The 24,290-nt window shown below is 45.3% G+C and overlaps 1 protein-coding gene across 1 annotated transcript in view; it reads right to left on the bottom strand.

The window, feature by feature from the left end:
* LRIG1 (leucine rich repeats and immunoglobulin like domains 1) overlaps positions 1–24,290 on the bottom strand; it is an 81,049-nt gene that overhangs the window by 15,897 nt on the left and 40,862 nt on the right. The window contains 6 exon segments of the mRNA XM_042823417.1: positions 1,193–1,273; positions 4,536–4,679; positions 9,142–9,285; positions 10,254–10,397; positions 12,592–12,735; positions 13,728–13,865. Of these exon segments, the coding sequence (XP_042679351.1) occupies positions 1,193–1,273; positions 4,536–4,679; positions 9,142–9,285; positions 10,254–10,397; positions 12,592–12,735; positions 13,728–13,865 (795 nt within the window).

The following is a 24,290-nucleotide window of genomic DNA, read 5'->3' as shown; positions in this document are numbered from 1 at the left end:
AGATGTGAGGACTCCAATACCATCAGCCAAGGACTCTCCCACCCACCACATCTGCCACCTCTGCTTTTTTTTTTTTAAGCAACTTGAGGGAAGATTTCCCAACTCACACACAGAAATTCCTACTGGCTTCTCTCCCTCCCACACACGTTCTGCCCCCCTGCCTGCCCTCAAATCCATCTCTTCCTTCTGCCTTACTTTACTTGTGGCTGCAACTTGTTTCCCCTCTTCTTCGACCCAGCGACTCCTCTCAGCAACGATCCATTGCCATCTATGTCTGGGACCTGAATTTTTTCTCCTCCATCTAAGCATTACGGCCCCACCAGTCCTGCACGGCTCTTCCCACTCCCCCAGGAGCCTCTAATGAGAACACGACAATATACCGCCTGCCAGGGTTCATTCTGGCCATCTGCTATCCATCGAGGTACTTTTACTGCACCTCTAGCTGTGCCATCCCAGCATCAGAGACAGCGTGATGGGAGGGTGCTGAGAACTTAAACAAAGGCAAGAGGTAATGATTAGAAAGACTCTTGGTTTGTCACAAGCCATCAGAGGCTTCCCTGACAGGGCTGATTTATATAACTGATTTCAAATGGAATACGAACAAGCACAGACAGAGCAATGTGAAAATACTTGTGAAGGCCAAGCAAGCAATAAACATTTGCAGGGCGCATGCTTGCCTTAGGTTTCTTTTTATCTCTTTAAGAGCCTATGCCCCATGGTGCCTTTTATTGTCACTGCACATGGAAGCAAGCCCAAAAGATCACTCTCAGACAGAGTATCCCACAGAAATGAATCCTGCCTCAATCCTCTGCTGTTACAGGAAATGGTACCATTTTTCTCTGTTTATTGTTATTCACTCCATCAATCGGTGGTTTGCTGAAGATTGCAAGGGGGCTTTGGTTGCTGTTTGATTTTAGAAGCAAAGAATAGTTGTGCTACATTTTAGAGCTGAAAACAACCTAAGTTTCTCTCTCCAGTTTCTGAACTACGGTATAAGACACACAGTAAGCAACGATGTGTGCTTTCAAAGGCCCAGAATTGCCTCCTATCTGCAGAACTACCTTGCCTCAGATGTTCTGTGGATTTCTATCTTGTTCCGAGGGAAGGAAAACAGCATCAGAGAGGAGAGAGATCCACCCCCAGAGGCACACAGCACAACTGCTCAGCAGAACTTCAAGCCAGGGATACTCACAGCTTGCTCAGATTTTCTAGGCCTGTAAAGGCTCCGTTGGTGTCCTCTATTGTGCCTGAGATGTCATTGTGGTCCAGTTCCCTGGGGAGAGGACAAGAGAAAGCTCATAATCGGTGTCTAAGTCCTAGGGTCATCACTAAAAACAAACATAAGAAAGTCTGAGAATGGCAAACAAAGAGCTTCCCACTTTGTCACAGTACTTATCAAAACTGGTTAAGTCCTGCAGCAAAGCCACACTAATCACTATTTAACACTAAAGTGTTTTCTTCCTGGCTGAAGCCCCAGCAGCTACTTTTCAAACACGCAGGGTGTAGTCCTGTTCTAGTTTTGTTTATCCAAACAAAAAGAAACCAAACAAAAAACATACAGTCCCAAAAGTAAACTGAAAGGACCAAAGGGAACTGGTAGATATGATGAGGCAGGGAGTCCCTACGTCTCTGATGGTGAAATTTCACTGCATTTGGATGGTGCCCATTGAAGGCAAAGGAAAGCACTGCTCCCCTTTCAATTTAAATCCCACCAGGACATTCAATCTGAACAACCAGGGTTTAACAGCTGTCCTTAAATGCTGCTATCATGACTTCAGATAACTTTGGCTGTTTCGATGCCGTTTGCCTACAGCTTTATCTTAGCAAGACGATGGTGTATTTTCTACAAAGCTGCATTTTTTCTGGCAATGAACTTGAAAGTTCAACAAAGGAAAGCACTATCATCATTGCGCAAGCCAAACTCTGTCTAACCATTAAAAAAGAAAACTTGGAATTCCTTTTCCAGAGTTAGCTTCTTTTGGCTTTCAAATTCGCCATCAATTACGAGAGTCAAAAGGCTCTGAAGAAAAACAAGCAGACAGAACAAACAGAAAGATCCACAAAAGCTGTTCAAACAGTCTGTTTAAAAATCCTTCCCTCCTGCGCTTTAATTCCAGCTAGCACTGAATACCCAGCAACACAGACAGAAATTTATCATTTCTAATGTTAAGTAAGAAGAAAGAAAAAATAAATAGGCTCTGTAGGTTTTGTTACATCACTCCGATTTAAAACCTAGCAAAAACCAACAACAAAGCCAACTAAATCATCCAGATAACCTCTTGAACCCTCAGGTACTCTTTTCGCACCTTTTGAAGACCATTATCAGATCAATCTGTTTAAATATATCAAAACCAAGAAAGAAAAACGTTTCTGAAACAAAGCCCAAAGCATTCTTTCAAATGCCAGGCGCAGGCATCGCAGCCTCACTCTTGGGCTGTAAGGCACAGGCACACAAGAATGTCCGAGGGAACAGTAATAATAATTCCACAGTTTGAACATTCACACGGGATGGGGCTGAGGTTGCTGTGTGCACTACCTAAGCTGGCTGCAGTCCCTCTCGGCTTTGGTGTGTGATTTAACAACGTGGAAGGCGACGGCCCAAAGCCACAAGGCCTCTTTCTCAGCTGCTTTCAGCGTGAGAGCTGAACCCCACCCCTGGGGAACGCCGCCCTCCGCCAGCACGACTGCGGATGTCAGAGTGATCTGTGGTACCCCAGTGCCAAAGGGACGGATGAAAACCCAACACCTCAGTGGGGTACAGACAGTTGCAGGAGAGATGCTTTCATGTGCTGACAGTTTCCATGCTATCTAAGTGGAAAGAGGCAAACAGCTCCTCCTGGAGCTATAGTTTCTACAGTTTCCCTCTGCTTGCCAAACCAATGCCAGCTCTTCTGTCTGTCTGGTTTTTAAAGGCAAATCCCTTCTCTGTTCAGATCCACCACTGGCTTCTGGTCTTTGGATCGGCAAACCTTTTCCCATGGCAAAGACAGCCCGGTGGGAACGGCCCACAGGAACCCTCTGACATGCACTTTTATTAATTGACTGCCACACATTGTGTTTCCTTGGAAAAGAAAAAAGAAAACGGGATTGCTTGTTCATCCAGAGACAACTCAAAGGTTTAGTGTTAGAAAGGAGGAAAAAACCCTTCTCAACAAATGGGTGAAAATAAAGAAAAAAAAAAAAGAAAGAGTGGGGTACTTTGGCCCTGCTCTCTTTGTATTCCAACTCCTCTCCCAGCCCCTGTTGCCAATTTCCTATTCTTTCTGGCTGGCTGAGCTTGAATGCTAGCAGCCTTGTTAATCATTGTGCTGCAAGGTCTCTGGGCCTGACCTCTATTTGAATAGCTCCACATTTCAGCAGTTTCACACCCACCAAAGGCTCCCCAACAATGGACCATAATTAAAGCATGCTCGGGTCTTTTTCACCAGGTGCAGGACCCAATAGGCCTTTCTCTTTATTAAATTAGAGCTCACTCACACACTCCCTCTCCTCCTCCCCCCTCGGCCCTAAACATAAAAGAGGCTCCACATTCACTGCAGAGCAAAGAGAAGGCCAGCTCCCCTTCCCTCCATTTCTCTTTGGAAACCTTTAGTTCCGCTCCTGACAGCTGCCTCAAAGAAGGCCCTTTCTGAATGCCCAGTGGCTGAAAGGCTTTCGTTTAAGTTTAAAAAAAAAAAAAAAAGAAAAAAACAAAACCCAAACTCACTTTCCTGTCATTTCCTCCACTGTGAACTTCAATAAAGGAGAGAGATGCAGAAAATACTGTGAAGGGGATGAGATCTCTGTTCCCACTTCCTTTTAATTACTCAAACCAGAATAGATTGCTGGAGGAACGAAGTATCAAAGAATGAAGTCAGCCTGCTGAACATAAGTGGCCTGGAGGCTCAGCTCTGTGTGCCCTCAGCAGCTTCCTGCTACCATGGTTGAGCCCTACATTCCTGGGTATTAAACTCCTGGAATCCAGAAGTATAAGCAGATCCCAACCTTTGGATTTGTTTTGCCACTGCTTTTTCCTTCTCAGCACCACCTTTACCAAGAAGATGTAGCAGCAAAAACACTGAACAGCACACTTACTTACAGGCGATATTCAAGTTTTCAGCATTGTCACTGGAAGGAATTATTCTTCACAGATTCTGAGCATAGAGTGAGCCAACAGAAACAGTCCTTTTCTAAGAACTTCAATTAAACTCAGTATGCTAGCAAGAGAATTCTGCTGTTAGCTGAACCTTAGGAATTTTTGCTTAGCTGAGCTGCATTCAGGATCCTGTCCCATGTTCCTTTAACTTTATTTTGGGGCCCTCTACTCTGAAAGCACTCTGTAACACTGAGCAATCCTACTGCAATTCTCCTAACTACACTAAAAACTGTGAGTTCACTGAACTTGACTAATGGGGTAAACACAAGAGTGCAGCACGCAGGGGAGTTTGCAGCTGAGGATGCAGAAGCCCAGAGAAACTGCAAAGAACAGTTTGTCAGAACACAACCTGAGGAGGGAAGGTAGGTGTTGTGGTATCTGACAAGCAGGAGCAACTTACAGAACACGCAGGTTTTTGAGTCCCTTGAAGGCACCTTCTGCAATATGATTGATGGAGTTGTGGCTCAGCCGCAGTACATGCAGTCCTCCGAGGTCTGCCAAGCTTCCCTCGTCCAGCCTGGTGAGGTTGTTGTAAGAGAGTATTCTGAGGAGAAAAACAACAGCCCTTGTCATCCAACCAGTCTGTTCCAAACTCCTCTGCACCAGCCAGTGCCTGCCTCCCATCCCACAACAGTCTCACAAGAGGCAGTGTATACTGGGTGGATACATAACAGCTCGATTAGGAAATAGCACTGCAGCCTGCAAATATTCCCAAATGATACCATGGGGCAGCAGGCATTTGGAACCCATCTATGGGGAAGTCTTCTGAGCATGAGAGAGACTCCTCCAGAAATGAATCAGAGCAATAACCCAACACAGATGCTGTCAGTTATGTGGGGAAGAAGCTCTTTCTCCACCGCGTCCCCAAGATAGGGCCTGGGAGCACCACACCTCCTCAGCCCCAAATTTTCAGGAAGGGTTCAATATTCTGTAACGCTTGGATATCAGCAAGAGCTATCAGTCCTGGCTGTGTTCAGTCCTCACTCTATTTAGATGTCTTCTGAGGACAAAGCACCCCCTTCCTTATACCTTACGAGGTGCAGTGATGCCAAACAGTAAGATCTGGAAGTTCACACGTGCTCTTGGCAGTGTCCAGACTCCATATTCAGGAGGTGCCTTATCGTTCTGCACTTGTGCACAGCAAGCTCCAGGCACCTGGGTGCGGGTGTCTCCACGGCCTGCTCCATCCCAGCCTAGAGCCAAAAGCATTTCACCACGAGGCAATTGAATGCTTCCTTTCATGCACAGGAAGGAGGTATCCGCTGCAGACCAGCTGCCTTCCCTCCCGCTCCCTTCTGTCAAGGAGCACAGAGTCTCTGTGAAATCATCTCCGCTTACAAGGGACTAATATTGGAGGGCTGTTTTGTTGTTCTTTTTTTTTTTTGCTTGTTTCCCCATTGGTTTTATTCTTTCTTTCTGCATTCAGATGCATCCTGCTACTCACACTTTCCCAAGCTTTTCTCTCTACAAAGTGCAATTCCATAGGATTTTAGAAAATGGGAGCCTTGGGAGCACAAGTCCCTCTGGAAACTGTGAGGCTTTGGACTGCTAACTTCTCAAAAAAAAGTGGGGTGCTGCTTTGTACAAGCACTGAAATCCTTCTCTGTACAGGCAAAAAAAGCCCATCGCACTGAGTTTCAAGCCTCCAGATTCCTTTTCCAGTCCTTTCTGTTAATGAGCCTGCTTCAAAAACGTGTCTAAGGCTTGCAAAAAAATCACTGAGAAGCCAAAACCTAAATCAAAAAAGGGCACAAGTTCTGAAGCATTGAGAGTGTCATTTGCTTGGCCAATGAGCTGTCTATCTCTTAGCTGTGTGAGCAGGCAGAGGGCAAGCTTTGGAAAAAATTCAGTGAAGATTAATGAGTTTGAAGAAGGTATGGGACAACATTCCTGAAGAAGTTGTAGTGTTAGTTATGAAGAACTGGCATCTGGTCAAAATTATGTCCTCACCTGCGATTAAAGAATTTGGCTTTTAAAAAAAAAAAAAAAAAAAAAAAAAGCATTCAAAAGTAATTCTAAACCTGGCTGAGGAAGAAAATATTTCCTTTTGATTCTACACAGAAGGGTTCCTGCTGCAACTGGTGAAAGCATGTTCCCATCCGTTCCTCCTGACGTCACCTCAAGACGGATGGGCAGCAGCAGGCGGCTGGGTCTCTCAATGGCTGCAACCAGATGGAAGATTTCAGGAGGGAACGCACCTGCTGGTGGCCTCCTTCAACACATAAGGCCTCTGCTTCCTGCAGTGGGAAAGGCCGATTTGTAAGAAAGTGCACTTCCCTCCTTGGTGGTTTGGATGATCTGGGTTGAGAGAAGTCACCGGGTCCCCACTGCTGCCCTTTCTCATCTCCCTGCCAGTGGGAAATCACTGGAACAAGCAAATGGAAATGGTTTGCCCACACGGCCCTTTTGGCTCAAAAAGCAGCATGCTGAAGAGATGCACAAAGCAGTTAACCAGAAACGTGTTGTGCAGCTGCAGCTCCTGCTGTCAGCCAGTTCTGGACCAGGATATTTAACTCATGTCATTCCCACTGATGGAACGATAGGTAAGCAGTGAGACTTCTTCATCTTCCTGAAGAAAAAGACCCACAAGCCAATCCATCATTTACATCTGATGAAATCGTATGTTCCCACAGTGGATTTTTCCATTGATGCCTTAGCACCTGACTGGTGAATGCAATCAGCCCTATCTCACACCCACAAGAAGTCAAGTGCTCTCCTTTCTTGGTAGGTTTTTACGTGAAACCGGAATCTTAAAGTCACATTTTTTCCTAACAGCTGAAGGACAGACAACTCATCCTTCAGATGATCTCTTCTTCCCTCACCACATGTAAGCAGAAGTCTGGCCAACTCTCTTTTTTTGCAGTCAAGGACTTTGAAATTAATTCCCTGTGCAACCACAAGCAGTATTTGCTGAAAACTGAAACCCAGCAGATTTAGCAATAGGGAACAAGGATCTTTTAATAAGAACGTAACATACACGTTCAAAGGAGCACATGGAGACAGCTTAGGTGTATCTGCTGCTTCCTTTCCTCACTCTTCAATTTCAGAGCAGACCTCTCCTACAAGTACTCTTTTGCTGTGGGAGTTTCAGTTATGAGTATCTGATGGCTCTCCGCAGCAGCCTTACCCTAAAGGCAACACCTGCAACAGCCTGTAATATTTTGCAGAGCTGTGTGCTAACACCCACATAATCGCCTTTCCAATCTCAGCTAACACTGTCATCTCTGGCCTCACACTGTGCAATCCTGCCTGTCGGGCCCAGCATGCCTCAGTGCCTCCTACCACCTCCACAAGGCCTTTCCCAAACCTGCTCCATTCTGTACCAGAGCAAGTGAGGCCTTCCTGCAGGGCAGGTTCCATGGTTACTGAAAAAGCCTCTAAGCCAGAGCAGCTCACCACTCTCTGCAGGAGATCCCAATTCATACTGGACACATAACGACCCAGCACCATGTGCAACTTCTCAGCTAAACCCGAAGGGTTTGCAAAGACAATGTGAGGTAGAAGAGACAAGCATGTTTCTCCCTAAAGGAGCTCTGATGTAAGCTCTGCAAGACGCAGATGGGACTTGCCCATCCCACTGGAACTCATGTTGAAATAGAGCTTCAGCACAGCCACTGGATATTGGCTGTCTGAGAGAAGAAAGCTCCCAGAGCTCCACTGCTGTAGTAGTGTAGTGATCTGCATTTGGCTGTTCCAGGGATCCAGCTGAGTCCTTAGAAATGTAGACTCCCCTTTTCTGATGCTTCAGATTTAAGCAGGTCATGGGCAGAGCACCGTTCTGTTTCTGATCCATTGCCTTGAAAACTTCTGCACTGATGCTACCTTAACCTAGTAAAATATCAGTTGCTGATCTGCACGTGAAGGAACTGGAGCTGTGTGCAGCACCAGGCCAAGCAAAAGAACCCTTCAGGCATGGACAATTTCACAACAGTTTGAAAAATTAGTTAATTAAACAATCACATATGTATTCAACTAACAACAAAAATATTGCCCTGCGCCAAAAGAAAAATCCACATCTGAATGAATAATTTGGGTTTAACAGAGTATCACAGTTGGTCAGTGTGCAACAATATTTATTCAAGAGCTTCTAAACTTAGTGGAACCACATGTGTCAGGACCAGTTAACTTTGAATCCAAATCCAACAGATGAGGAACTCACAGCTGGATAGGCAGATAGAGACCTCCAGTCTGAGTCCTGAGCAAGCCACTGAAAACAGCGAGCTCTGTGCTCTTTGGTGGAGGAGAATCCCTAACGATATTTAACAAGAGATTTTCAAGCATCAAGCAGAATGAATTACAGTTCCACTAACCACATGTGTCAAGTCCTCCAGAGAAAAAAGTGAATCTATCCACAGTCCCACCGAGGGGATGACAGCTACTTCTGTAAGTACTGCAAGCATCCATGTGTGTCTCTTCAAAAAGGCATTAAGCAGTGCCACAGACCCCAAAGACACCCTTGGTGGGGCTTTCCACAACAGCAAGGGTTTCTTTCATTTATCAAAGAGACCATATTCACAGCTGGAAATCTCAGGAGAGCAAAGCCAATGCATTTACCTCTTAACAACTGAATCTGACAGGAAGGGTGAAGTGCAAATAGGAGAAAGAAGGAGAACTGCCTTTAAAGACCCAAATCTGTGATAGCTAAAAACAAGATTGTTCTTTGTAAATACAGAGGACAAAGCAAAACTTCCTTCAGGCTGTACAGTCACACAACAAGCAGCATATGTCTCCTAACGAGCTAGATAAAAAGCGCTGCTAAGGCACAGGTCACAAACTCTCCACGTTTTTCAGCACTGCAGACTTTCAGTCAATTCTAACCTTCCGTTTCTGGTGCAGAGGTTTTTTAAACAGGTGCTGTGAAGGTCATAACATCATGAATAACAAGGGCATTTCTGCATTTCTGCATGTTTATACAGTGGAAGCTGTGGAGTCCTTCCTCCCCTTGCCTGCCAGCATTACATTAGCATCAAATTCTGAGTGAACAACCACAATGGGAAACAACTTACAGCTCATGCAGCTTCTGACAGAAGCTCCAGCCGTCAGGGTTGATGCGGGATATGGAGTTGTTACTGAGGTGAAGCTGGTGGAGAGATGAAAGGCCATAGAGCGAGCCGCTGTTTACTTCTGTCAGGCTGTTGTAATCCAGGTGCCTGTGGAGAATAATTGGAAGGAATTGACAGATGTGCAGCACTGATCAAATGCTGCAGAATTTCAGAAAATGAAGAATCTTCAAAAATATTGGTGTTTTAGCTATGCCTGCACACATTTCTACATACCTATGTGGATACACCCAAGTGTAGGCAGTTCTTGTGCAAGCGAGGGATAGAAATTCAGGGGCAACACAAGGGAAAGGTGTAAGGTCTTCACTTAGCCCAAAGCCCTCCACTATTTGCAGCCCTGCACAGCCTTTAAGCACAAAGGCAGAACTCTCTGCCACCAGCACACAACCACAAGCTGCCAAGCCGGTGTGTTCTGAGGGCTTAAAGTCCAGAACGAGGTGTGACTGCAGAGGAACGCTCCACTACACGTAAATTGGGCTAAGCATCCCATTCAAGTTTGTATTTGCAGAGTCTCAGTTGTGTGACAGCAGCTTCCAGAAACATACTGCCTTGATCACTTGTGACTTTGCAAACACGCTCCAATCACGTTGCATGTTTTGAGCATTTCTCTGCAATGACTGTTCTATTTGCTCTGTCCTACGGAAAGAACGCATCACTGAGATTAAACCAGCTTAGTTTCTAGGTTTCCCCAGAGGCAGAATAATCAGGTCTGCAACACATAGTTTCCATGTATCAGTTGAAGGAAATGTGCAGGAGCCAGATGAACTTTTATTTAAAGCCCAATTGAGAACTTCCTGAATGTTCAAATTGGTAAACTTACAAAGGAATACTGCCACAGCTTGAAAGACAGGATTTTTTATTGAACACCTAGCAGAGCAATGAGTTGACAGTGGGTCAAACAAAGGCTGCTGCAGCATTGCAGAGATCTGTGTGTACAGGACACAGAAAAAAACATGAAGACTGGCACCACTGCCCACAGGTCTCCGCTAAAGAGAAGAACACGTTAACAGGTGAAGTCTGGGCTGTTTGAGAGAAAAGAATGTAGCCTTCCAACTTACAGAACTTGCATCTTGGCCAGCCCCCAGAAAGCTCCATCAGTCAGTTTGCTGATGTTGTTGCGCTGGAGTTTCAGGACTTCCAGGCTGTCCAGTCCCTGGAACGTCAGGCCTTCAATCAGGCGGATGCGATTCCGGTTCAGCTCCCTAAAATTGCCAAAGCCATACAAGAATATTAAATCCCAGTCCTTTCTCACAGAATCATCTGTGCAGCATACAATGGGGACAGCAATGCCAACAACTCCTCCATCAACAGTTCCCAGGAGAGAGCAAAGCGCACCGGAAACTTTCAATCCCAGAGCAAGCCTGGGAAGTCAGCTGGGTGTCATCTGTTAAACAAACTCACCCTGGGACAGACTTTCACTACGGAGAAATAACAGAGACAGGGCTGCAATTCCTCTTCAACCCTCTTTTCTCTGAATATCTTTTAAGCCATTTATCCTTTTCACCAATTTTCATACCATTTGAGCAAACACAATGAAACATCACCATTTTCTTCCTTACAATCCAGGGTTTTGCAGGACTTTTTAACGGCCCTGCAAAAACGTGCTCCGAAACAAATGGGTGCTGCATGAAGCCCAAGTGGAAGTTTTATAGCAAAGTTAGAAAAGAAAGCTCTGGGTTCCCCTAAAAAAAAATCCTTTTTTTTTTTTCCTGTTCAAAGAAACCAATAAAGACTGGAACAACTTGTTTCCAATAGTAGAGCAGTCTTAGAATTCTGCCTATACAAAAATCTTCAACTTGCTTCATTAAACTTCTTCTTCTCCACTGAGGGAGGAGGAAACTCTAAGTCTTGGGAATACTTTCTTTTTCTTTATCCCCAGAATAATGATCACCACAGCACTCTTCACCAACCCCTGTGCAATAGCACTGTGGACTGTCAGACATGCCAGCTGAAATTCTAGCACCGTAACATCAGTAAAGAACTTCACCGACACAATGCATTGGAGACAAAGCTTCTCAAATGAAACACCTTTTTGCACTTAGAAGATTGATCCAAGGGTGGCTTCCCTATTCAGTGTTTGTCTTGAACAAAACAATGAAGGTTACAACATCAGAAATTATTTTGGAAAAATGAGGAAAATGGGAACTTAAAGCTTACTTTTCAACCGCGTTAAAATAACAACGCTGAATTTGCACTGAAGTAGAGTAATCAAACACAAGTGATGAGGAAGTTTTCAGTCATGATGACTGCTGCCTGCATATACTTCCTAGACTATTACTGAACTATGCTTGGCCAGAAAAGGAACTGTACACAACAGATTCTACAACACTTTCAGTCTGTATAAATTGCAATTCATTCCTGTTTATCTATAGAGTAAACAACCAGCTGTGAGACTGTCTTAAGAGAAAACCAATCGCTCTGAATTTCAGTGAAAACACAAACTGAGTTGACCTTTGGTTTATTACACTTTTGCACACAGTGCAAACACAGCGTATTGCAAGCTCTCTGCTAACAGACAGCAACTTCCAACTGAGAGGCAACACTCTTAAGATGCTGCTGTGCTACACAATCCCAAGCTGACAGTGAATCCTACACGAACGCAAGCACAAGACACACGTCCATTCATTAGGCACATCTTAAAGATCTGGCTCTCAGTCAAAAGGTTGCCGTGTAGAGGTGTGAGTTCCAACAGCCTTTGTGGAGTTTTTGTTAATAGACAGAGGCTGAACTTTCACCTATCAAATGTGATGGAAAAACTGCACGAGGCCTCAGGCTGGGACCATTCCTCCAGCAGAAAAAGCAAACGGGAAAAGTTCACCCATTAGAGCTGCTATTCACCATAAAGCATGTTTATAGCTGCAGATGTCCATGTGTCTCCATGCAGCTCCTGCCATGCAGACTGCAGGCAGGACAATAACGATGTGTGTGTTAACTCATCTAGAGTGTTATTTTCTCTGCCCAAATACCACCGCACAGTTTAACAACCTTCCGTCATTGCTTTTTTATTGCCACATAAAGATACCTGTGTGGTCTTGAAAACCTAACGTGGTGCTGAGCTCTATCACTCGCAACAGACGCATCTTCCAAACCTCACCAGCAGTTTTCAAGGGAACGGATCTGTTTTATGCTGTCACTGCACAAGATGCTGCTGCTTGCCGCAACATCCATCCCTTCTCACTTGACCAAAAGAATGGCCTGAGAAGTCAGGAGTTAGAGGGAAAAAAAGACCCTCTCCCAACATGTTTTACTAGGTGTTGGCAAAGGACTACTGTGAGCACGTTCTAAGTTTTACAGACAGCAAGAGAGGAAGGGTGACATTTGGTGCACGTTTCCCCAGGGACATTTTGTCTCCATAAAGAAGGGCTGAGCTTAATTAAAGCACACATTTCTACTCACAGTTGTGTCAGCCTAGGCAGCCTGAATGCCTTGACAGGAAGCTGAGTGATCCTGTTTTTACTCAGACGAAGTGTTAGCAGGGACCGTGACAGACTATCAAAAGCACCAGGCTCCAGGGTGCTGATTCTGTTGCTCCCCAGGTAGCTGCAATAAATCACAGCAGAAAAATGAACAGTTCTGTTAGAAATCTCCTTTTATCACCATTTAGTTGCTCTCCAGACAGGCTGGTGGAATTTTTTGGCTGGTTTGGATTTCTGGCTGCACAAGAAACACAGTGCCTTTCCCAGAGCCATACAACAAAGCTGGAGATGCACTGCATCATCTCCGAGACCTCCTTGATACCCTCCTACTTCAGTTTGGAGCAGAAGACAGAAACTAGAGAATATTGCATTGCAAGATGACTCCATCCATTCCCCATCTCTTAAGCTTTTTCCCTCAGCATCTGTCCCAGGGCTCTTTCTTTCCTGGGCCCTCCTCTTGGCCACAGAGGCTGTTCCTACAGGTCAAAAGACCTCTATCTTCTGTCTTACTACAACCAGGGCAGAAATTTCTGTGCAAACTTTAATGTAAACAGATCTGTATTCAGCTTTTTGAAAGTACCTAAAACAGCTTTTTAGAACAGGGAAAAAGCTCTGCAGGGAGGGCATTAATCTGCTTCACCCCCTGCTTACATCAAATAACTAAGGAGGGATTTCTGTTCTTAACATTCGATAGCCACTTTAACTGTAATGACAAAATAATCCTTCTTCCCTCCACTCTTCCAGATGCAAATGGGCTGATCTGGGAAGCAGCAGGACACCAGGGAAGACACTGCTCTGCACAGTGGCTCTGGCTTCTAGGTCTTCAGCAGAAAGACACCCACACCTGATGGAAACGCTGTAACTTTCCTTTGCTGCCAGATTCCTATGCAACACAATTAGTATTCTGTGTTCTTTACAGGTATATCAGAAAACAAAACCAAAAAGCCCAATAAATAACCTCACAGTAGGAACAATCCAATTCTCCTTTGCAGTTAAAAAACCTACAAATAACCCCATGCTTTCTGTGTCATTCCTTTCCCTTCTTTTAAAGGAAGAGGTTTGAGGCCCTTTTCTGTGCTGTCATAACAAAAGCCGTTCCCAACAAGAGAAACTCACAGCTCCTTTATGTGGAGTCCCTGTGGAAAGCAGCCGTTTCGGATTTCCGTGATGTCATTGAAACTCAGGTCCAATGTTTCCAGGGCAACGTAGGGCTTCAGTTGACTTGCTTCAATGCTGCGTATCCTGTTGTGATGCCTGAAACGGACAGGAGGAGAAATGGAGACAATTTAGTTCTCTTGGCTAAATAAGAATACCTGAAGCTGCAGCAGGCCGGTAGGTTGGTCATTGAGCTCACACACAGTGGTTGGAAGCACATCTTCAATGCCTATAGGAGAAATCCACACCAGACCTAACTTCCCTAACCCCCACGTTGTTCCTACAACTAAAAAGAGCAGGGAACATACATTTGGAAGTTTCTGGACACTTTCTCTGTTACTGCCAGTACTTTACGCAAAGGATGAGTTTTTCAGAGCTGTCTGCAGAGGAAACACATAAATATAAAGGATCTCAGGAAAAGTTACGAAATATTGCTTCCCTAATTCCTAAGGACCCTTCTGAAAACACTCAGCACTGAACTAAACACTGTACGAGGGCTTGTTCTTGCGAACATTTCCTCATCTTTCACTACCTCTGACCCACTGCACCATCAGGGTGGCTGCAGCACCACATGCTCAGCTCAGGCACTGACTATGGAAGCAGACCCTGTAACAACCACCTGCAGTTGCTGCCTCATCAGCAGCACTGATTGAATGACTTCATTTAATGCTTTTCTTTAGAGAAAGTACTGCAAGCTGTCCTTGGGATTTCCACAGCCACCAAGCACTTCAATACCTCTAGACTTCATCTGGACTCAACAAGGCCTAGCAAAAAAAAACCCCTGTCCTCCCCTCTGGTTCCTTTCCGGTCTGAATCAGTGAAGAGAACAGTAACCAATTTAAAAAAAAATACATGGTGCATTAGTCACAAGAAGCTGAGTGCATGCCTGATGTGAATTTAGACCAGTCATTGATATTCCTGGCAAGGCTGAGAGCGAGGCACTCCAAACAGAGACGCTCACCAGACACTTGAGAACTTGCTGAATAATAAGAGATAGCAGAGTGGGTTCTGACAAGTACCGTGGTTTGATCAGGCTGCCTCCCTGCTGCACAGCCAGCAGAGACGGCCACCAGTGAATGCAAACCGGGATGGCTCAGCTTTCCTGGCCAAGCACCAGCTGCCCGAAATTCACCCCTGCCCAGTGAACCTGGCAGAGCCTTCGATGCACTGGGGAGTCACTCTCCTCCCACCTCAGCCCTGCACAGCTCAGCTGTCCCATGTGCTAGCACAAACCCCTTGCTAAGAGCAGGAAATACCCACAGCACACACCAATGGACTTGCTCTCCAGAAACTCAGAGAAATGCTGCTTTGATTAAAAGGTTAAAATGCCCCTTAATAATGCAGTGCAGGCTCGTAAAGTCATTGAGGACAAATTTTACACTACTGTAGCAACACTCTGCTAATATGGTGCAAAAAGGCCCCAGGAAAACCAAAGAGAAGTCATAACTTACATCCCCAAATGGTTAGTGCATGGGTTACGGGCACACCAGCTGTAGAAAAGGCAATGATGTGGCTACTATCCAAATGACTGTACTCCTTTACAGCAAGGAAGGAGGACTGAATTTTCACATCCACAGCACATAGTGGAACAGAGCTCCACTGAATTTGTGAATACAAATAAAACACAGGAAAACTCACTAGATCCACATTTTTTGTGACCTCCATAAACCAAACACGTGGGTAAGGCAGATTTCCATCAGGACTAGTTTATGTTGCAAGGCCTCAATAAGCAAAATGGGCAAGTTCAAAAATTTCAATCTTTTTTCCTACCCAAAATAAGAGTGCAATAAATGTGCACACGTGTGACCTGGTTCGGGGAAGTACCTCAGAGCAGACCTAAGTGAAAGCAAACCCCAAGCATGCTCTCTGGAGTTGTGCTGAAGCAGCGGCTGCGAGTTCAACTCTGATCTCATCTGGGCTGTGATGGCTGAGTTGAATCTGGCTGTAAATTAACAGGAAATGAAGGCTTGTACAAATGAACATGAAGAATCTATAAATTACCTGACAATTCCAGCACAGGGCAGCTAAGTCTGTAAGGGAATGAGAGCACCGAGTGAGTTTGGACATGAAATGCTCTTCAGAAGCCAATGTTATTTTTTTGGAGTATTAATATTTCTGTGCTTTAGTTACTCAACATATATCCAGTCTGCCTGCCAGACCTCTCAGCCCTTCCCAAAGGACAGAGTTTCAGGAAGGCAGAAAAGAACTGTATTCGTTGAGCCATGTTTGCAGTTTCCAGGTGCCTTCTGTCCATCTGCATCTTGCTTTTCTCATGCTACAGCTGGCAGATAAGATGGATGCATTATTTCAGGCAGGAATAAACCAGCCTTCGTTCTCTGCCTCTCTCCATCTCCTTCAAACATGGGCTGGCTCCAAACACAATGCTCAGCTCCAAGCAGCATCCCAGCCAGCCCAGCTGGGGAATGTCAGACAGTTTGCTGCAAAGCACTGCACTCTCTTCAAACAAAACCAGCCCCACTGACTTTTCCTATACAAAGGATGTGATAGGAATGCAACATCAGCCAAACCTTTTACTAGCTTGATTACATTTTTTGTTCTTTCAGGAAGAGCTAAAAGGTGATTTAACCCTTCCTGTTGCTACTTGGTTTCTTTCAGTTTGTCTTCCTTGTTTCCAATCCCACCATGAGGGTATTTTACAGAAAAAAAGATAACTAACAAAGCTATGATTGCCTCTCTCCAACTGGAAAAGGGCTAGGTCTGTACCGCCTAGCTCCTTAGTTTACACTTCCATGGCTTCAAAGGTGGCAGATCAGATTTTAGTACCAATCGCTGAACCAGGCTTTAAAGCAGAAATTACTGCTGCTTCCACGACCAATTTGCCTCCAGGTGTCTTTTCCTCTCCCCACTCCCCTTCTTCTTAGGTATCACAGCCTGGAAACAAATTTCCCTGCTTCTCTTTAGCCAGCATTAGCTTCAGAGTGTAGGATGACAAGGCTTCAAAGAGAGATTGAGCAATGAGAGCCAGGAGTAGGAGCCAAGGCTCTTAGTTTCTATTCGAAGCTCTGGCACCAACTCATCTGCCTTGGACAAGCTGCTTAACCCCTCTCTGCCACTGGGTTATCCATCTGTACAGGAATGCACTGGCAGACTGAGATGCTGCAAGCTGCCCTGACTGAGAAAGGATCTGGAGTAAAAGTACCACAAGTGAAAAATAAATGCTAGGGACTGAGGAAGCCATCTGGGCTTGCTCACGGATGAGGACAGGTCCAATAATAGTTGTATTCCACCCTCGTCCTGGAGACATCCCACTTGCAGCTGAAGCAGCTGTCAGCGCTGTGTGAAGGTAACCCGAAGTCAGTGCTGGATGGCTTTAGCACTGCCTGAGCACTTGTTCCAGCTGCAAACAGAAAAGTGAGTGCAGGGGGCACCAACCCCCCAAGCAGCACCACTTACCCTGCCAGCACCTCAAGACGCTGCAGCCCCACACAGCTCTCCAATAGAGCCCTGGGGATTACAGATTTGGATCAACCTCAGCCAGCCATTCGCTGAACAGAGCCCACGTGGAGCACATCAGGAAGCAAATGATCGCTCTGCGCTTCTGCAGGCTGCTCCGAGGCACAAAAACAAGCAGAGCGGTCCAGTGCAGTAAAGCATGTTTGGGTTTGCTCTGGGTCGGGAGGGAGCTGAAGGGGGAGGCAGGAAAACAACAGGTGGCACCAAGTCAAAAGCTCACAGCGCTTCCAGGAATCCCAGCTTGTATTTTAGAGGTAAAGTTACACTTTAATCCCAGTCGGTCTCCAAGTTCGGAGCTTCTTTGTGAATATTTATTTGATAAACAGGCTGTGAAACATTTTTCACTCGATCTAATAGGAGAAGAATTTACCTTCCTCCTTACAGCAAGCCCATCCCTTGGAGTACTGTAATTGGTTTAATTTAAACTGTGGCTTCAAACTACTCCTGCGAGAGCGACGCAGAGAGCACTGCAAACACATTCCTCTGTTGTCGGAGCCACGCTGCCCATTAGAAAGCTGACAGCGGAAAATCAAAGCAAGCAGCCCCTCAGATGGGAATGTGTGAGCAGCTCCGCTCCGACCGACGCACATACAGCAGCACAAAACCTCCTGCTTTACACTAAGCTTGACTTACGGCACAAATGCGGGGTGTGAAGTGACACAAGGAGAAGGCACATGCTCGGCCTTCGTGCAGTGTCAGCTTACAGAGCTGGCGGGGCTTGCTGAAAAAAAGAAAGCCTTAATACAGCAAACCTATTAAAACCGACACCTGTTACAGGCATCAAAAACCAAGCTTCAAAAGAGGCTCCGCACCTCGGGTAGGGTTCTATTAATGTGTGAGCACATTTTCAAAGTGAGCATATGAGAGAGATCACAAGGCTGAAAACATGAGGTTGAGAAGCCCGGGGTTTGGTTAATACTTCCATACGGGGAAAGTATTAAACAACAAACCAGTGGCGGAGCCAGAAAGATACAGGTGTGCTACTGCAGGACATGCCAGGCTCGGTGTCAGACAGGGCATGGCCAGAAGGGAGATCAAAGCCACAGTAAGACAAGATGGGTCACACACGCCATAACTACCTCAGGCCTGGAGTTACCTTGTGGATACTTGTGGAAACGATAAAGATTTAAGGGATGGGTTTCTTAACACCTTGAATTATCTGCCATCTGGTTTTACCACATCACTCATTACATGCAGAAAAACTAAAAGGCACAGCCCCACAGTAGAAGGCAATGCCTGAGCAACACCTATGACAAAAGGAGGATGAGGTGGATTTGATAAACTGGAAGACACATCTGTATTTATGACAACATCAACAGAGATGTTTGCTTATTCTTGTACCATCATTACAACCCATAACAGAGCACCTGCCCAAGTGACTCTTACAATGGAAGCAAGGATAAGAGGAGAATGTTATTGTGGCCTGGACGCCAGCTTTGACTCAATTTTTATACTTTATCAATGCAATTGCATAATCCTAACATTTTACTCCTAGAAAACATTGTGCTTTTTGAAAGTCTTTTATTCCATGAAAGTTCCTCCTCTGTACCAGAACTTGTGAAATATCTATCTTGCAACAGTGAGACGTCCATGCAACAGAGCATGGAAGGAACACACAGGTGACAAGCTGGAAATCTGTGCATGAGAGCTTCCCCTGCAAGTCTGAACTGCCCAAAGCACGTCAGCCTTCAGGCTTCCCAGCTGCTCTAAGAACGCTATCTGACATTGCACTGTCATCTCAGCCTTGCCAGCACCATCTGCGAGGCTCAAGATTTGGTAGCATTACAAGAATGCACGTTTCTATACAGCCTAACGCACGCTGTATTTGCTTAAGGGAGCAGCCCTACTTTCTTTCAAAGCAGAACTGCATGGGTTATTCCTCGGGCAGGAAGCAAGGATGCCTGCAGCAGCCCCCACTTTTCTCAGATGCTCTGAATCACTCCTTCCCTGAGGAATCCTGGCAGGGACCCAGGCTGCCACAGAACCAGCTCTGTTTGTTCAGGTGCTGGCTGCCTGCACAAAAGCAGAACAGCAGCAGGCCAAGCAGCCACAAAAAGAGAGGGGAAAAACAGCACAACTTCTACAGGTATCCCGACCTTCCCTTAAAGGCTCACATGCTGTCTGGATGTCAGGATCTTCCCTCTCCCTACTTCTCCTTCAGAATGAGGCCTTTATAAGGCACAGCAATGCTCTCAGCCTGTGTTGGTGCTTTAGGATGGACAAGCACCGAGAAAAGCACCCATGGCTATACAAAGGCTCAGACACACATGGGTTTTAAAACCAATGCTTTGACTTGCATCCTTTAATGAAATGGTAAACCTGCATCTCTCCTGCAGGTCATGGGTGCTCAGAGTCAGACAGCAGGCTGGGAGATGGGCTTTGCTCATTCAGCCCCTTGTATTCAGGAGCAGCAGCCGACTGCAATCCAGTAACATTACAAAGGCCTAGGTTACTAACTCCTTATTCCCACAAGCAAACTGTTACTCATGCTAATAGTTTCACTGCAGTCAACAGAAGTATTCATGTGAGACTAGCACGACTCCAAGGGCTAACTTCTCACTCCATTAAAGGCTACTTTGTGGCTGCCCACAGCACCAAGCTCATCTGCCTCTCATCCTGACAGACTGCAATCACTGACTGGTGCAGGTCAAGCACAGGCTCAGAGCATCCTCAGGCCCTGGCTACCCAAATGCAAGCAGGTTTTCTCCCCCCAGGTACATTCTCATGGCTCATGAGGCAGCCACATGGGTAAGGTCTGGGCAGAGGCCAAGCATGCTCTCTGAAAGCAGAACCTGGAATGTTCATTAAGGGCTCCTCTTGGGTTCAGCACTGTCTGCATGAACCAAAACCTTTCTTCTAGCGTAACCAAAAAGCCACATACAGAACAATGCATTCTCTCAGGATGTTTTTGAACTGGCAATGCTTATGTAAACTTTCTGACTTGTTAAGAGAACTGTATGCTGTGTGTCAGACCGACTGAGGTAAGTGATGTAATTTTCAAGAAACTTTCTGCCTCCTTCATCTACATGGATTCCCACAAGACTTTGACTTGCCACCATATGATTTTGGATATTTTTTGCAATGCGCAACTTCCTGAGCTTTCAGCACTCAATCCATTAGTAGAGTAAAATGTGTGGGACAGGCAGGACCTGAAGTCAGTCATCTTTAAAAGAGAGGCTGCCTTATCTACTCATCAGATTACACAACCGGTTGTGACATCAAAGCAAATTAAGATTTCTGAAGACAAGACAGTCCCTGTTATGGGCACAGTCCCCCCATCAGCAAACAGGGTGGTTCCAAAAGCACTGGAGTCTTTCCGCTCTCTTCTGGTTATACTTGATGCAGAGTAAAGATAATACTCCAGAGAAGCTTTTTAGATGTTGCATTCACAAAGAGAACAGATCCCTTAAAAAGCTGAGTAAAGCATCTTTCATTGCCTGTCACAACCCCTCTGTAAGGAGCTTTCTTGACCTTTCATGAACTCAATACCACAGCAGAACCTTTTCTCCCTGAGTGTAGCTTCCCCTCAAAACACCTTGGCACTGATCTTCAGAGTTACTCCGTGACTGACATCCATCTTAAAGGATGATGCACCCTCTCGGATTGGTGCAGTGGACCCCCAGTAGGGGCTGCTCAGCATACACTGCATCTTGGCCTGTTCTCCAGCACAACATCTTTGAACCACTGGGCATTATCAAGGCTGGTTTGGAAACAAGCAGTTTGTGAAAACTCACAGTCTGTAAACCCCTTCTCCAGCTCTCGCTGCACTCTACTGCTCATCACTCTGTCTTTTCATATCCCCTGACCTCTGGCTGAAGGAAGCACTGAGAAAGGCTGCAAAGAAGAGGAGAAACTGCTAGAAGGAACAGAATTGTCCTGTGGGAATAGAAGGAAGAGAGTCATGTAAGGCAGTCCTCCAAACAGACTGCCAGAAAACACATGGCTCTGCACTGCCAATCTGGATGGGATCATGGGCACAGCACAGCCTCTTTGAAGGGGCTCAATCAGCATTTGAAAGAGGTCATTCAATTGCAGTTGCTAGAAGATGAGAGAGGTCAGTGTTTTTATGCTATACACCTTATGTCTTTGGTATGCTTTTGTTTTTTGCTCCAATAGTTGCTTTTCTCCGTGCATTTTCACCTCAAGGGCTTTTTTCTTGCTGCTGACACCTACCAGCCAAATTCAATTTTCTACGCGAAATTAGGGCTAGGCATGAGAAAGCCTGGCATCCACCTCACCTATCTGCTGCTCTGTTGAGGTCCTGCTCTCCACCAGCCCACACTTGTATGGCACCCAGCAGAAGGGCTGCTGCCTCACCCCACATCCTCAACGCTGCCCTCAAAGATGAAGGGGATTTGCAACAAGGAGAGGCTGAATCACAACCAGGTGCCAATGTAACTCACCCAGAGCTGCACACAGGGCAGCTACCCTGCCCCACTCCCAGGCAGACAGCATCCTCTTTTCATTGTCACTGCTAGCAAGTTTTGTGCTTCTAATTAACATGGTTAGCATTTTCATGTGAAAGCCAATAGGGTCCAGGATCACAAGGCATGTAGGCACTTTTATCCTTAAATCCTGATGCTGATTTTAGTTTCTCTTTGTGTAATACAAGATCAAAGCAAAGAAGATCCACCACAGCCTAGTGAGTGCATGTGTTTTGTGGGTGGCTTTGTTTTGCTTTTGTCTCTCCACGGGAGCGAGGAGGGGAAAATACACAAGTGGAGAAGCAATTTAAGCGCAAACCAAATGTAATGATTCTGCCCGTGGTGCTGGGACATTAATCCAAATGTAATTACAAGCAGACTCCTTGATAGCACACACTGTGTGTGCCTGAGCATTGCCAGAATATGCCACTGGCTTTTCCCATCTCTGGTAGGAGCACAGTTCTAAAACCCTGACACTGAAGCAGGTAAATGAAGGACAATATACTTGAGTATCTATCTACTCCTCAGACCAGAAACTCACAAAGTCGAATGGTACTTGCAGCAGACCCTGAGAGAAGGCAGCAGTTAAAGAAACAAGTGTTTTTGATTGGACAAGCAAGCTCCCGATAGCATTTGTGAGATGTAGATAGGCTGGCTGGTCTGTTCCAACATGACACATGCTTGTGCTCTGTTGAAAGGGCTTATCTCTCTTGTCAGCAAGGTCGCCAGAGCAGATAGCCTCTGGGCAGGCTGCGCTGGGAGCTGCACTCAGCTGAGACTCTTCAGCCTACAAGAACGAGCAGTTCAGAGATGGAAAAGCAATGGTCAAGTTCATGACAAAAACAGCTCTTCTTCAAGAGTGTAGGCACCTTGCTAACAATAAAGCATGTCGAGAATGGCTTCAAGAAACTGCAGAACAAGGTCTCCAGATGCAGGGAACAGAAGATTTAACCTCTGAAGCACGACTGCCATTGTGCTAACCCAGGCTGATGTAAAACACTGTCTGTTCAAACTTCCCCAGAGCAGACGTTGTAAAATCACCGTCAAAGTCAAAAGCACTTGTCACCTCTTCCTAAGTTCTTCAAACCTCTTTAATTGGACCGTTTAGTTCTTCAGTTTCTCACATTTTGAAAAGGAAGAAGGCTGTCCCAAAAACAAAATCTGTGGGCAAAGCACTTCAGTAAGGCCTCTGTAGTCTGTTTTTTTCCAGGGCTCCTAAATCCTAGAGGAAGTCTGGACCCTTTTCCCTGGCTGTTGATACCAACCAGCCCCCCTCCCTCCTTCCATTTAGCAATTGCCTTCATGCAGCATGACCTGCAGTACAGACAGGATGGAAGATCATTTCCCCATCTACCTTAACCTCTTTGCCTACCCTCAGCACAGCTGTTTTTTCAACACCAAGATCATAACTTCTAACAAGATCTCTGCTGTTCATCTCTGCAATTATTTGGGGAATTTAAATACAGGTTTAAAACACCATAAAAGCCAACATGTAATCAGCTGTCATTCAGCTAAAAGTTAGCCTTCTACATATTCTTTGCTAATCTTTTCCAATCTAGACATGGCAAGTTTACATGTTAGTGAATGCTGTTCACTCAAGCGTTTCTTTACTCTGAATTACGCACTATTCCTAATGGTGCCAGTGGAAGCAATGATGGAAGTGCTAAGCATCGTACGGAGCAGAAGGTAAATGGCAAAACTGATGCTTTTACTCACCGAGCTTTGAAGCACATTCATTTTTAACACCTTTGCTGACATAGTTTTAGCCTTGTTATACGCAAAGGAACTAAAAAACGTTGCCTGTTCTCAAGCTTTCCAGGACACTTGAAGGTAAACAAAACAGATTTTGAAAGGACTTATGGCACCACACTTCAATAAAATAATAACAGTAAAATCACAGTTTGAGCCCTACTCTTACTTCTCACTAAGCATCTATTTGTGGCAACTTCTGGGAAGTGGGTGGTATGCCAGGGAGGAGACAGTGCTCTGAACAAGCATCACTGATCCGAGAGCCATGTCAAATGACCAGAACATATACAGTGATACAGAGGACAAACTGGGAAAGGTAGGAGCCATGATATCTTCCTGACATTGTGCAATTTTGCCAAAAAGCTGCATCAGTTTCAAACTTTTGGGGAAAAAAGAAACGGACAAAGGAATCTACATAAATAAATAACTTTACCTGCTTTTACTGCACTTGCAACTTTGCTTTTACTCACCCCTGAACAAACTACATTGCAGTTTCCAGCATTTCTTTTCAGGCAGAAAAGTTCAACATGCTAAAAAACTCTTATCTCAGCAAGTTATTTATGACTGAAATCTGTTCAGCCTGTGAAGACTAACAAAGGAATTGCCTCTGGAGGCATGTGCTTTATTTACCATATGCCGTTAACTGAGACAGCCTATCTACCACAGATATTAATAGTAGCAAGTTTGGCCTATTCTAAGGTTCAAATATGAGCCTATTTTTCATAGTGACCTTAACAAAAGATCATGATCACAAATAACCTTAATAACTAATCTAAGCTTGATTTGCAGAGGGACAGAAGTTGGAAACCACCTTAAGCATTGTGCATGACACACACCTGCCCTCAGACAATGCCAGAAGATGCTTCATGCTCTTGAG

This window comes from Centrocercus urophasianus, unplaced genomic scaffold (assembly GCF_019232065.1).
Source record: "Centrocercus urophasianus isolate 14NV4802_14NV808 unplaced genomic scaffold, USGS_Curo_1.0 seq_22, whole genome shotgun sequence".
In the NCBI taxonomy this organism is placed as follows: Eukaryota; Metazoa; Chordata; class Aves; order Galliformes; family Phasianidae; genus Centrocercus; species Centrocercus urophasianus.
This window is presented reverse-complemented; position numbering and strand designations above follow the sequence as displayed.